Source organism: Biomphalaria glabrata, chromosome 9 (genome assembly GCF_947242115.1).
Source record: "Biomphalaria glabrata chromosome 9, xgBioGlab47.1, whole genome shotgun sequence".
Lineage (NCBI taxonomy): Eukaryota > Metazoa > Mollusca > Gastropoda > Planorbidae > Biomphalaria > Biomphalaria glabrata.
In genome coordinates, this window is record NC_074719.1 from 25,783,884 (window position 1) to 25,798,460 (window position 14,577).

Genomic DNA, 14,577 nt, shown 5'->3' on the forward strand with positions numbered 1-14,577 from the left:
TACTTTAGCTGGCCACTTTGCAAAATGCCATGATATCCCTGGCCAATACCTGATGTGATGCAAGACTGTCTAGTAGACTTCTGTGTTTATCAGTTGGCTTTGCTGTGGCAATGATTTTCATCTTGTCTAATGCTATTTTAAGAGAATGACACATCTGTGACTTCTTTTCATTATTCTGACTGCGTTTTCATTATGAGTATTATTCACCAGCTTTTTTATAATATTCTCCTATATAAGGGGCTATATGAGTGTCATGTTAAAAACATCTTTTACAGACTACAGTCACTTACAGTGTAATACTAATTTAATCTAACACATTTTCAAAAATATTGTAATAGCTTACATCAATAGACAGTGTTTTTAGTAGGCTTCATCCTTTTAGGGCTTACAAACATAGCGATTAAAAAGCAACATAAGACCTACATTTCTTATAAAGATATAGAGCATGCATATAGTTATCGATACATTGTAAAAAAAACCCCAATGATTTTGAGAACAGATAGATCTATAATTGGAGGCCCATCATATGATATACAATTTATGAGCTGTAAAGCAATATTCTTTCCACCCATATAAATGCCTGTCATTACGAATATAAAAAAAATTAAACAAATAAAAACTACATAATCTTATTCATTGTAAAAGCTCAAAGTAATTGAAAAGTTATTATGGAATCCCCTTATTGATGAGATTATTATTAAAATGAAAATAAATCATTTGGGATTATTAAAAGAAATGTTTACATATCAAAAATGAACATCAAACTTAAATGTTATTTAACCTAGATTAGAACGATATTGGAATATTAATCCTCTATTTGGGACCTCTCAATTCAAGAAACATAAATAAATTAGATCAGATCCAAAATGGAGCAGTGACATAAAGAACAAATGCAAATGAATATTTACATTTGACTAGAGTAACACCATTATTAAAATCACTAAACTTAGAGTCACTTTAGGACTGAAGATTATAAAGTAAATTAGCAATAATACATGAAAAAATGAATGTATGAATGAAACTTATAAATACTTATAAATAAATGCTAAAACACAACCTAATTAAATACTCAAACACACAAAGATATTCTCATTCCATAAGCTAGGACAAATTTGTATCCTTCTGCCTTTTTTAAGAAAGCTGTTTGGAAGTCGCCTAGTGCCAGATGGCTCTCTACTATGTCAGTTAAAACCAGTTGGAGCCTAAGCTGCTCTTTAAATCATTTCCTGGGGACATCCCTGTTACGCCAACCATCTGCCATCTCACCAAAAAAGGTTGCCTTTAGCATATAATCATCCCACATACATGATACTTGCCCTGCCCTGCGTAGCTGTTGAATTATAAGCTATACCCTCGATACTGCCCAACCGGCATTCACTGTTTGTAATGAGGTCTTGCTATTTGATTTCCATAATGGAATGCAGACATCTTTGGCCATAACACTATTACAATTCTCTTTCTTGGTTTGCATTCATTTAATACTTCATGTAAGTAATTTATGTTTATTAAAAGAGGCCAAATAATCACACATTGTAATTTATTTAAATGTATAAAATTTCCATTATTTAAAAATGTCTAGAAATGAGAGCCTAGTCTGTATTATTTTTTTTTAGGAAATGAATTCTTTTTTCTTTCTTACATTTTACTGAAAATGTCATTCCTTGCAACTTTGAGCTTTTAGATAAAGATGTCTAATAAACACAAAACTGTGGATTTCATCAGATACTGGTATTCATAATTATTGAATATGGTTTATTAAGAAAAATGATTATTATAGCACATCTTCTTGGGAGGAGGGCTAGCTATAAAACATCATCAGGAGATAAAACATTTCAGTTTAAAGTAAAGCCAACAACTGTTTTGTGTTTCAAACATGCATAGGCAAAAAGTGCACCTTTGAGTTCTTGTTGGATATTGGATTTTCCCAATTTCTTGCTCTTTTGTTCTACACATAGCAGCACTGCTGCTGAACATAGTTGCTTTGTAAACCACAGTGGAACTGTCATAGAATTGCCCTTGAAATAAATTGGGGCTTTAATTAGTTAATTAGGTCTGCTAAATCTCTATAGTGCTTAATTGTGATCATTTTCTAGATGTTGTAAGTTTTATTTCAATTCTATATAGAATTAGTTGATTAGTGAAGTATGTCTCTTTGGTTTGAACTGATGTGTACTTTCCTTTGACCTTGTCTCTTGTCAAATTGTAGATTTAAAAATTAAACTTGTCCAAAGTCTAGACAGTAGACTATTACTGCTACTGGTCAGCTTTAAGTTTTTAAGCTGACCAGAAAACATAAATCTAGATCCTAACTAGATCTAGATCTAGAATGGTGTCATTATGTTGAGAGCTACATTACTTATTAAAGTTATTGCTATTTGACTTATTGTTCTTTTGTGAGCATAAAATTAAAAAAAAAAGTAAAATCTACATTTAGATCTATTCTGAAGTATTCTATACTCTAGATCTAGATTTAACTAGATCTAGATTATAATAAGATACTAGATATGGATCTACATCTAGATATAGAGTAGTAGATGTAGACTAGCTTTTAAATTCTAATCTAGATTTTAAATTTAAGTAGATTTGATTGAATTCAGAGTTTTTAAGCAAGGAAAATCAAATCAAATAGTCCATAAAAATAAAACTCACACACACACACACACAGGTCTCTTGCAAGTCTCCAAAACAACACAGTAATAAGTCAGGATGGAAAATATTTAGTGACTGGTCTGGCTGTATACTGTCTTTAAGCTACTAATTCTAAATACTCTAGATCTAAGATCTAAGATTATTTCAATTAAATTGTTATTGTATATTTTGTCTGATTAAAATACAATTTATAGTAGAGGCTAAAAAATAGGCCAAAAGCATTTGGATAATTATTCTAAAGAAAAAGATCAAATGACAATTTTTGTTTGCCACTTCAGAGTTGAAGAACAAAGGGATGAAGCTTTACAAAATGTGATTGACGCTCAAGATGCATTAGAAGATTATCAGAAAAGAATAAAAGAGAAAATTAAAAAGGTAAATTTTTTTAATTAGAAGATTATCAAAAAAAGAATTAAAGAGAAAATTAAAAAGGTAAATTTTATGGCAGGCACAAAAATGTATTGAGAAAACTTAGTCCTCTTTACACAGCAACATTTTAATTTCAGAACTAAAGGCTTATTGGAATGGTTAAGTGTACCTGATTTGTGGCCAAGGGTATATTATTAGTATACTGTCTTTATTCTCTCTAACTGATGTTAGTTATTACACCTGGGTGAGCTTGAATAAAAGTCCAAATGTCATCAGGGAGTGAATTTAATTTCAGCAGTGCAGAACTTTAACAACCATCAGATTTAAAGTAGGGCCTATTACACATTTCTACTTTGTTGCAGATGGAAAACTTTGAGGATGAACTCAGGGACACGTTGACACGTACCACTCAGGAGAGAGATGATTACATGGATCAGTTGACAGATATTCAATCATCAGTAGCATCACAGGAAGCTCAGATCAAGTTAGTTTGTCTTGACTTTATTAGCAGTAGAATTTCTAGGGGTATCATGATGTCCCTCTGAAATGACTTTTTTTTTATCTAGCCGACTGCTGAATGACGTAGAAAAAGAAACAACCCGCAGGATGGAAGTAGAGGAGGAGAAGCTTGCACTACAGGAACAGTTGAAATTGTTGTCTTGTGAACTTGGTGAGTCTAAGTCTTTTCAGAAATATTCAATATCATTGGATAAAGTAAAATTTCTTGTAATTTTATCTGTTCTATGTCAACAATTAACAGCACAAGTACCTCTCTCTTTCCAAGTTGAGGCATCTACCCAGTTACAAACCTAAAATTATAAATCTAATATTGATGCTACCACTAAAACTCAACCACTCAACCTGGTACCTTTAGACTGGCATCCAAAAGCTTAGAGACTTGACCACACTGTTCCATACTAGATAAAGGATTTAGTAAAACAAAGTTTATTATTAGATATCAAGATATAAAAACATAGTTAGTAAAGTATTGGATACCATTAGATAAAGGGATAAGTCATTCATTTAATTTGAATGGAAAAAAGGATTAGTACAAATTTCATGAGGTAATACAACTAACTCTAACTAATCACATTTAACATATGTCAGGAAAATAGGTAGGAATCTTAAAATCCCATGTAAGATTTTCTCCTGAATTCAATATCTTTGGCTTAGCAGCTAAGCTGCTATAGCACTCTGTAGGATATAGCTGTATTATTGCAATGCCTTTTGTCTCAGTAAGATAGTCATTTTTGTCCATTTGCTCAACAGACAAGCTAGATGAAGAAATGAAGGAAATGAAGGAAATAAAGAAACAGAAAATCTTTCTGGAATCAGAAATGCAAGAGCATCGCAAACTTGCCCAGGAGATAGCTGATCTTCTTATTCAAGTCCATCATAACCACAATAAAATTGCACTGGTTAATGTCTTGTATTATTATACTAACCGTTAAAATGAGTTTTTAATTTTTCTCTATTTAAATCTAATATAACCATCTGTCATGTTTGTTATTTCACTTTTTAACTAGTGCCATCGTTTTTAAAAAACCTGCTCAAGGCTGCTTTTTTTTTTAACATTTTGGGTATATTCCATGATACTAGACACACAAAACTGTACAATTCTAGGCTTTTATTAATCATACTATAAATATATCTATAAGCAGTAGCTAAAACTGTGTGTCTGTATAACAGGATGACAGTGGCAACTTTAGCTTGCCTACCAAGTATGAGGTTAGAATGTGGCAGGATGAGATCTTGTCAGATGCTGTTTTAAACACCAACAACAATGGACTGGAAGAACTCAACTGTAATAACAATGGACTTTCTTGTGAAGGTGGTGGTACCACTATGATGGCTGAGTTGAGGTAATTGGGGCACTTTCTTTTGATTGCTTAGGACCATTATAAAGTACAAGGATTGATATTAATTGATTGTAACAAAATGTTTTCAGCAACTACTATTCAAATCAATCATGTGCTTTATTACATTTAAAAAATTTGATTAACTAAACATACTGATTGATTAATTGATTTGTAATATTGTTTTTTTTTAGAAATAGTCTATACTAGTTAACAAAACCCACTTATCATTTAGTATTACTTCAAAATGTTGATAGGAACTTGTTTACCAATATGGATGGTGAAATTCAGAGACTTCGCTACGACCTAAAGCAGAGAGACGCAGATGATCGCACATACCAAAATCTACATGATGAGTTAAAAGTTCTTATGGATAAAGTAGAGTCAGGTACTACTCCAAGTTCGTTATTGCTAACTTAGTAGATTAGGAGAAGAAATCCGGTATTATAGTCTTTAGAGTAGTAACCAAGGACAATAATTCAGCAATAATTGTATTTGAAACAGTAGTTTAAGGCAATAAGTCTTGCACTATTGAAATTGGAGAGAACTATACACTTTAAGTCATTTCTACTTATTTTTCAGGTGTGAGGACCAATCAAGAATTGGAGTTCACTGTTTGTGCCTTAGAAGATGAGAAAAGAACCCTAAATCTCAAACTAGATGAAACACTTCACAGCCTAGCAGAGCGAGAGCGACAGATTCAATGTTTAGATACTCGCCTGAATGAGCGAAACCATCAAGTGGTGTGCCTACAGGAGGACAATGCAATGAAAGCTCAGCGCCTCTGCGCCCTAGAGAAAGACTTAGATGTGAGCTTGTTCAAGTTTATTTTAATATTATTTAAAAAGTTACTTTTTATTTATTTATTCTTTCTGATTTGTGGCATTAAAACAAAATGTGTTAAGTACTTTGTAACCTGAACTATTTATAAAAAACATTTCTCTTAAATCAATTCCAGAAGTTTGAAATACCAAATAGTTAATATGACATTCAATTTGTTCAATTATTATATAGGTCTAAAAATACTTTTAGCTGTTATTTAGAAATTTGTCATTTTTAATATTTAGAGTTTTTAATACATTATAATATCTTAATATTGTAATTTTTTGAGTCTCTGAGTCTCTGTAATGTTCACTCCATTTCTATTAACCATAATGATTATTGTTCATTGTACAGTGCTGCGAGCGCCGACTGAAACTTGCCAGCTCTGGGAGCAATGAGAGTCTAGAACAACTCAAGGCAGCAGAGGAGCGAATCAAAGAGCTGGAAGAAATTCTCAAATGCAAAGAAAACTCTCTTCAGGACATGCAGGTATTGTTGCATTTATTAGAAAAAAAAGAATAGATATGAATAGAACAGTTTTTGAATTTCATGCTGTTCAGATGTAATTCAATATTTTTTTTTTGCAATGGTTCATTAGAATCAGATTGTCAAGTTGCAAAAGGATATGCGTTGTCAGCAACAAAAGTTGGAAAAGAAAGCTGAATGCCTCACTCAACAAGTCTACGAATATCAGAAGCAAACAGATCAGGTAATGACATTATTTATACTAAGTTGCTTTGCTATAAACCTAGAAAACTCTAAGCTCTATTATGTAAGCTTAAAAATAAAATTATCAACAAAATAAGCAACTTTCAAAATATACTGTTAAAGAGCCTACAGATGGATTATTTAGAGTGTAGAACTAAGATAGATGGAAAGGAACACAAACATTTCCTAAATACTTTTTTATGCTAAGCTGGACACTACCTTGCCTGCATTTTTAATTCTTTATCTGTACTGAATACAAACTGCACTCAATAAAATGAAAGTGAACAATTGTGGCCAAGAACTGAAAACTTTCCTTGGAACGGACAATTTTTTGTATGAGTTGAATTACATGTGTGAATTGGAAGATGTTAGGTTGCAGACAGGCAAAGAAAATCTTTAAAAAAGTCAACATAAGTAAAAGCTTAATGCTTTACAAAGATCTATAATGCTGACTATGATGAGAGATAAAAATGCATTAGTCCACCAAATCTAATAACAATTGTGAACATATAATATTTACATAAGATTTTTACCAAATTATTAAATTTTTACTACCTTTACTATTTTGACTGTGAATAGACCTTGTTTTTAATGATTTAACTGTATAGAATTTAGCCCTTGTTATGTAAAGGGAGAGTGATTCTTAAAGGATTACGGGCAAGACATGGCCTAAATTGTGCCGATGTGCCTAAATTCAAAACTCCAACTCTAATAACAATGTAAAATAGCAGTCCAAGTAGGCTATACACACAATAGACTTAAAGCACACACATTTAACTCATTCTTACATATGGAAGAGGCTGTAATTGCAGACTCACTATATGGAACTTGTAATCATATGCTGATCTGGACTTTGTCCAGGAGGTGGGGTTGTCTACGAAGATTTGATTTGTGAAATTGTGAACATATAATATTTACAAAAGATTTTCACTAATTTTCACTACCTTTACTATTTTAACCATGAATAGACCTTTTTTTTAAATAACTTAACTAAATAAAATTTAGCTCTTGTGGTATGAAGGGAGAGTAACCTTTTAGGAATTAATGGGCATGACATGGCCTAAAGTGTGCAGATGTGCCAAAAAACTCACTCATATCAGCCTTTTTTAAAAATTGAGTTTACTAAATTAATATCATGGTTATTAGTCTATTATTGAGGAGCTATGTTTTTTTGTGTATATTTTACTTTCAAGCGATATAATCAGAAATTCAGATTGATTTTCATTTAATTAAATGAACTTTTGATTTTCATTTAATTAAATGAACTTTACATGCTTTAAATAGTGCTAAACTAGATAGTACAATTTTAACAAAACATTGATCACACACACACAAATAATGAAACTTTAACCTACAAAGAAAATGAATCTTTATGTTTATTCATTTCCATGTAGCTGTCCTCTGACAATGATTCAATGCGCCAGAAACTTGCTGTCTGCAATAAAGCTTCTGAAGAGTGCAAGCGATGTCTTCGAGCAAGGGAGGACCAAATCAGATGCTTAGACCTTCAGATTGAGGAGCTGAAATATGTAAAGCATATATAAATATAAATATTTAGGGTCTTTAAAACAAACAGATTTCTTAGAATATATTTTTTTAGGGTCAGCAATTTTTTTTTGAAAGAAACATTTGTAAGAAAAAAAAGTTTATGTTTGTATATTAGAATGACAGTGGTGTCTCAACTTCATTATATACCAAATAATTTTTAAGCTTGTTTTATGATTCTTTACAGATAAATCTTTCATAAACTTAGTGAAATTTTAAAGATATCAATGCAATAATAATAATAATCTTTATTGTCCGTATGGAAATTTGTCTTACAATTTGTGCATTACACCAAACAAAAAACATTATGTCTGTTGTAGACTTTGGAAGAAAAAGATAAACTCCACTGCAAAGTATTAGAGTCATATCAGCAGAAAATATGCAAATCCAATGAACAGATTAAAAACCTTGAATGTGCACTTATGATGTGTAAGAATGAAGTACAGATGCATTTAGAAACCATGGAGAAAATTAAAAACCATTTTGAGTGTGAACTTTCCAACAGAGATGGCTGTGTAAGTTTAATTTGTCTTATCTTAGAAACTTGTCTTTAATTAGAAACATTGCATATTGCTTTAACAGGTTACTGTTACATGTATATCTACATTGACATTAACAGTTAAGCGTTCTAGAACTTCTTTAGATTCAGTATTCTGTTATGTCTGTTAGTCCTAGTGACTATAGGCTACTTAAGTTCTGACACAATGGTCCATTGGGCAGATGGAGTTGAATTCATAGGTCTTTAGTTTTACTCATGCTAGCAACTGGTATTTTTATCAGGCACTAAGTCCGTAGTCATCAAACCACCCAGCTTCCTATGTGCTTTTGATGTCAAGTATAAATATAATATAAACCCTTAGCCATAGAAATGGTAACAGATTATGAATACCTGGTATATTAAGCTATTAAAATATTCCTAATTAGTTTGATATGAAAAGCTGAACTTTATTTAGCATGAAGATTTTTTGAGTGAAGTTTACTTAGTTATCCAATAATGTAATTTTTTTGAGCATATCTTGTCTATGTATGTACATCTTTAAATTAGTGGACTATGTTGCAAAAGGGGGCTCAAGGTCAAATCCTGAATTATGATTGCCAATAGGCAGCCTGGAAAACGTGTCCCAGCTCACCCCTACCCTAACATGTCCACAAAGTGATTGGGCAATAATGCACTATGGCATGAACTATGCACTATCAATAATGCACCATGGCATGAACTATGCACTATCAATAATGCACCATGGCATGAATTATGCACTATCAATAATGCACCATGGCATGAACTATGCACTATCAATAATGCACCATGGCATGAACTATGCACTATCAATAATGCACCATGGCATGAACTATGCTCTATCAATAATGCACCATGGCATGAACTATGCACTATACCAAAGCAATTAAAAAAATAATGATGAATGATTTGTTTCAGATCAAACACCTTCAGGAAGAACTAAGAAAAGCAACAGAAGATTTAAAATGTAGAACTGAAGAAAACTGTAATCTGGAGCAAACTTTAAGTGATGCCAACACAAAATTAGCCAACTCTTATAATCAGCTAAAGTCTTGTGATCAGAATGTACTTTGTTTGACTGAGAAGGTAAAGACAACGGGTTTACATTTAGTTTATTTTTTTGTATAGATGCTCAAAGACAAAGCTTGCTAATTGAAAGAAACTGAAAAACTGGAATGTAGATTAGCACAGGCCTTGAACAGTTTTCAGTGTACGTAATATGAAATAAATAAGCTGAAAAAGTCTCATAATATAGTTGAAGTCAAGCAGAGCCTAGTTAATGACTACAGTGTACTTACAAGTATTTTTATGCTGTTTTACAAAATATACTTTAGTGTTATCCTTTATGTACCTGTAATTAACTTTGTGATTTTACATGCGAAATGGATGTTTTAATGGAATGGTAGAGTTAATAGAGTAATAGTTAAGCGTACTCTATTTTGTGTCTGTCATTTTATTGATCTATCAGTTATAAAAAAACAGCCATTATTGTAGATTTCTTAAGGGACATAATCATGTTCTTTTTACCATTAATTTGATAATTATATCAAAGAGTTTAATTTTGACCCAATGTAGAGGTTTGTATTACTCAAAAAATTATAAGGAAAAAAAAAACCAACAGCTTTACATTAATCTACAATGATTTAATGAATTAGATTATTTTGTGCTTTATTTTAGCTGTACATACAGGTTGTAATTATCTTATCCCTAAGAGTTTATAAAAAGTATATAAAAAAACACCTAACCCAAAAAGTAAGCAGAGAGCTGCAGAGTGAATACATAAACAATGTAATACCTAAGAAAACAACAAAAACCTATGTCATACATTAAGTGGAAACAACAGGCATAGTGCCATTAAAGGAGTAGATAACTTTACACATAATGATAATGAAACTAAAGCTAACATCCTAAATAAATACTTTGCATCAGCATTCTCAGCCCCAGGAGACAAAGACATATTACTTAATTTGAACCAAGTAGACAACATAGGAGATATAGATGTACAAGAAAAGGGAATTCAAAAACTATTAGCCAACTTCAAACCGAATAAAACATTAAGAAGACATTAAGACTGCTTTATTGATCCTTACAGAAATTTGTTGTGATTACAAGGACTCTTTTCTCATATAAAGACAACACAACAGAAAAATACACATAAATACAACAGACAACATAAAGAGTTCATTCAGCGACTACACACACACAGGTATCTTGGTGCATTTCATGTTCCCTGATCAATGAGTGTCGGTGATAGAGTCTGACCGAGTGAGGTACGAACGAGTTTTTGTACCGCTCCGTTCTTGTTTTGATTGACAGCAGTCGCCCACTTCGCGACGACCTGACGTAGTTCTGATGGAGCGGGTGGCCGTTGTCTTCCATGATTTTTTCGATTTTTCTTAGGCACTTTTGTTCAAAAAGTTCCTTTAAATGTGGTAATGTTGTGAGTGTAATTTTTGATGCTTTTTTAATGATGTTTTCTAGACGTCGCAACAGTTTAGATGAGGCGTTGCCTTGCCAACAAGTTATTCCGTATGTTAGCAGATTTTGTATAGTCGCGCCTTGAAAAGTCTCATGGATCTTCTTGTTTAGTTTAAAGCTATTTAGTTTGTATAGAAAAAAGAGTCGCTGGGCTGTTTTCTTTGTAGAGTTCCAAGGTGGTCTTCCCATGAAAGCTTGTTGTTGATGATAACGCCTAGATATTTATATGCGTTTACATGTTCTATAGATGTAGTGTTTATTTGCAGTTCACATATAGTTTGTTTTTTCTTTCTAAAATCTATTACAAGTTCTTTAGTTTTTGTGACATTCAGTTCTAGAAAGTTGTCGGTGCACCAGTTTGTAAACTCTACTATCGAGCTACGATACTGAGTTTCGTCTCCTGAAAAAAGACCGACTATGGCAGTATCATCAGCGAATTTAATGAGTTTAACTGAGTCATAGATGCTTCTTATGTCATTAGTGTAAATAGTGTATAGTACAGGAGAAAGTACACAACCTTGTGGAGCACCTGTACATAGTACTCGAGTTGACGATTTGGTGTTGTTGACTTTAACATACTGGGGCCGTTGGGTTAAAAAGTTTAGAACCCATGCTTGTACGTAAGGGCTTACATTTAAGTTACTGAGTTTGTTTATCATTAGATGTGGCTGTATGGTATTGAAAGCCGAGGAGAGATCTACGAAGAGGACTCGTGCATATGTTTTGGGTATATCAAGATGCTTATAAAGCTGGTCCAAAAGCAATAGAATGGCATCCTCAGTTCCTCTAGCTGCTTTGTATGCAAATTGGTGAGGGTCTAGGCTGTTATTGACTTTTGCTACAAGTTGTTTAAGCATATATTTTTCAAAACATTTCATAACAATAGGTGTTAGTGCTACTGGGCGGAAATCATTTAAGCAATCTATTTTTGGTTTCTTTGGCACTGGTATGATCTCTGAAGTTTTCCAAATGTGTGGAATTATGGCACGTTTGCAATGAGTGGTTAAAGATGTGACAGAAGATAGAAGAGATTCGCTTCGCACATAGCTTGATCAGCTTGCGACTGATTTTGTCTGGTCCAGAAGCTTTTGTTACGTCTACTCTTTTAAATAACAAGGTCAATTCATCCTCAGTTACAATCCTTCCCAGCATTGTTTTGAGTTGTTATTTGCAAAGAAATTCTCAATTTTTTCTTTGAATGTTTTTTTCCCTTCAATTTGTATAAAGCATCTGGACCTGATGGTATTCCAGCTAGAAAGAACTAAGCAATGAGCTAGCACCAGTGTTCAAAATACTTTTTCAGGCATCTCATAAACAGGGCAGAGTACCAAGGGACTGGAAAGAAGCTAATGTCACCCCCCCCCCCCTATTTAAAAAAGGAGAAATATCTGACACAGGAAACTACAGACCAGTATCACTTACCAGCATCACATGTAAAATCCTAGAACGCATAATATGTAGCAACATCATAAACCACTTAGACAAACATAATGTCCTTACTCCATACCAACATGGCTTTAGGAAATATAGATCATGTGAAACACAACTAATAGGACTAATTGATGATTTTTCAAAAGGTTTAGATGATCTTGAGCAAATAGATGCTATCTTACTAGATTTTTCCAAGGCTTTTGACAAAGTTCACCACCATAGTTTACTTAAAAAAATAAAATATTTTGGCATTGATGGTCCATTGCATCAGTGGATTAAAGATTTTCTGATAGGGAGAGAACAAACTGTAATAATAAATGGCTCTAAATCAACACCAATAACAGTAAACTCAAGTGTACCTCAAGGAACAGTCTTAGGTCCACTACTATTTTTAATTTACATAAATGATTTACCGAATTGCATTAGTTCAGGAACAAAAGTCAGATTATTTGCAGACAATTGCATAATATATAGAACAATAAAAACAACACAAGATACAGAAATTTTACAAAGAGAATTAGATGAATTACAGAAATGGGAATCAAATTGGAGCATGTCTTTCTATCCAGAAAAATGCCAGTTTAAGAGTAACAAAAAACCCCTAAAACAAATCAATTCCACTTATCTTATTCAAGTTAAACCAGTAACACAGACTAAATACCTAGGTGTTATAATAAATGAAAAACTGTCATGGAATCCACATATTGATGAAACTATCAAAAAATCATACAAAGCATTAGGGTTTATTAAAAGAAATTTCTATAAATCAAATAAGAACATAAAACTAAAATGTTATTTAACATTGGTTAGGCCAATAATAGAATATGCAAACCTCACGACCAGGCAGCCATCCTCTGTTTGGGACCCCTCAACTCAAGAAAACATTAAGAAACTGGAACAGACACAAAATAGAGCAGTGAGATTCATAACAAATGAATATTCACATTTGACTAGAGTAAACTTTTAGTAAAATCACTAAATTTAGAAAGCCTTCAGGATAGAAGACTCAAAAGTAAAGTAGCAATTATACATAAAACACTGAACCATAATCTTCAAATACAAAAATAAAATTTAATAAAATACTCTGAAAGACACAAAGATGAAGGCACATTCCTTGTTTCATATGCTAGGACAAATTTGTACAAATGCTCCTTCTTCCCTATTGCCATTAGATCATGGAATGGGTTGCCTGAGCTAGCCAGCGTAGGACGTAATCATCTTCTTTTTTGAAGTAACGTTTGTATTATATAAGATAAGAAGTTAGCATGTGTTTGAACATCAAACATTTAGTTTTTTTACATGTTTGATAAGCGTGTACTCTTATGGTTTCATTGTATGGCCTTATAAAATGTTACTTATGAAATGTATTCAATGGCTATATTTTTGATGCAATGTATCTAGTTGAAAAGTACAGAGAATCAGATGCTCAAAGACAAAGCTTGCTATATGAAAGAAACGGAAGAACTGGAACGTAGATTAGCACAGGCATTGAACAGTCTTCAGTGTACTCATGATGAAATAGGCAAGCTGAAAAATTTCCTACAGTAAGTGTTTAGGATCAGTGTTTCAAAGAATTCCTTGAAAGTAATTGTCAGTAATTGAAGAAAAAAATTCTCTTAGAAGTTATTGTTATTAAAAAGAACTATTTGACATAGCAGGTGGTTAATTTGGTCTAAAGACTCATTTGTTCCAATCACAATGTATTTTTTTTTTTGATTTTTTTTTTCTCTAGAGATAAATCCACTATGGTTGACTGCCTCCAGGTAGAAAAGAATAGCCTTGTCCGTGACCTCACAAAGTGTAAAGAGGTTGCATGCTGTTTGCAGGACAAGTTGGGAAAAATGGAAAAAGATAACCAAGAACTTTGTCGACAATTACAGCAGAAAATGGACTGTAGTAAGTAGAATCAAGTTTCTGAGTATTCTATTGACCAGTTTTCTACTGTGATGTTTTTGACCTCTTTGTGCACACATGGCAACAGCTTTTAAAGTTGAGTAAAAAAAAGTAAAGCATCCCTTTCAGATCTTATGATATTTAGGAGAAAAAAAATCATTAATAACAGAACACATCACTATGTAATAAAAAATTAATGAACAGATTACACCTCCTCCTTTGTCATTGAAGATGAGCACATTTCTCATTTCCTATGAACTCAAAGATGACTGTAAAGATCAATCCTCGCTTTCAAAAACTAGCCTTACA

At 32.5% G+C, this 14,577-nt stretch overlaps 1 protein-coding gene across 1 annotated transcript in view; it reads left to right on the forward strand.

Annotated features, from left to right (window-relative positions):
* The window catches only part of LOC106066762 (coiled-coil domain-containing protein 18-like), a 37,211-nt gene that overhangs the window by 8,203 nt on the left and 14,431 nt on the right, over window positions 1-14,577 (forward strand). Inside the window, exons 6-19 of the mRNA XM_056040221.1 lie at window positions 2,928-3,024; window positions 3,381-3,502; window positions 3,585-3,688; window positions 4,288-4,436; window positions 4,708-4,880; window positions 5,132-5,262; window positions 5,457-5,683; window positions 6,051-6,185; window positions 6,295-6,405; window positions 7,799-7,933; window positions 8,270-8,464; window positions 9,385-9,552; window positions 13,777-13,919; window positions 14,108-14,271. Of these exons, the coding sequence (XP_055896196.1) occupies window positions 2,928-3,024; window positions 3,381-3,502; window positions 3,585-3,688; window positions 4,288-4,436; window positions 4,708-4,880; window positions 5,132-5,262; window positions 5,457-5,683; window positions 6,051-6,185; window positions 6,295-6,405; window positions 7,799-7,933; window positions 8,270-8,464; window positions 9,385-9,552; window positions 13,777-13,919; window positions 14,108-14,271 (2,054 nt within the window). The remainder of the gene's footprint in view (window positions 1-2,927; window positions 3,025-3,380; window positions 3,503-3,584; window positions 3,689-4,287; window positions 4,437-4,707; window positions 4,881-5,131; window positions 5,263-5,456; window positions 5,684-6,050; window positions 6,186-6,294; window positions 6,406-7,798; window positions 7,934-8,269; window positions 8,465-9,384; window positions 9,553-13,776; window positions 13,920-14,107; window positions 14,272-14,577) is intronic.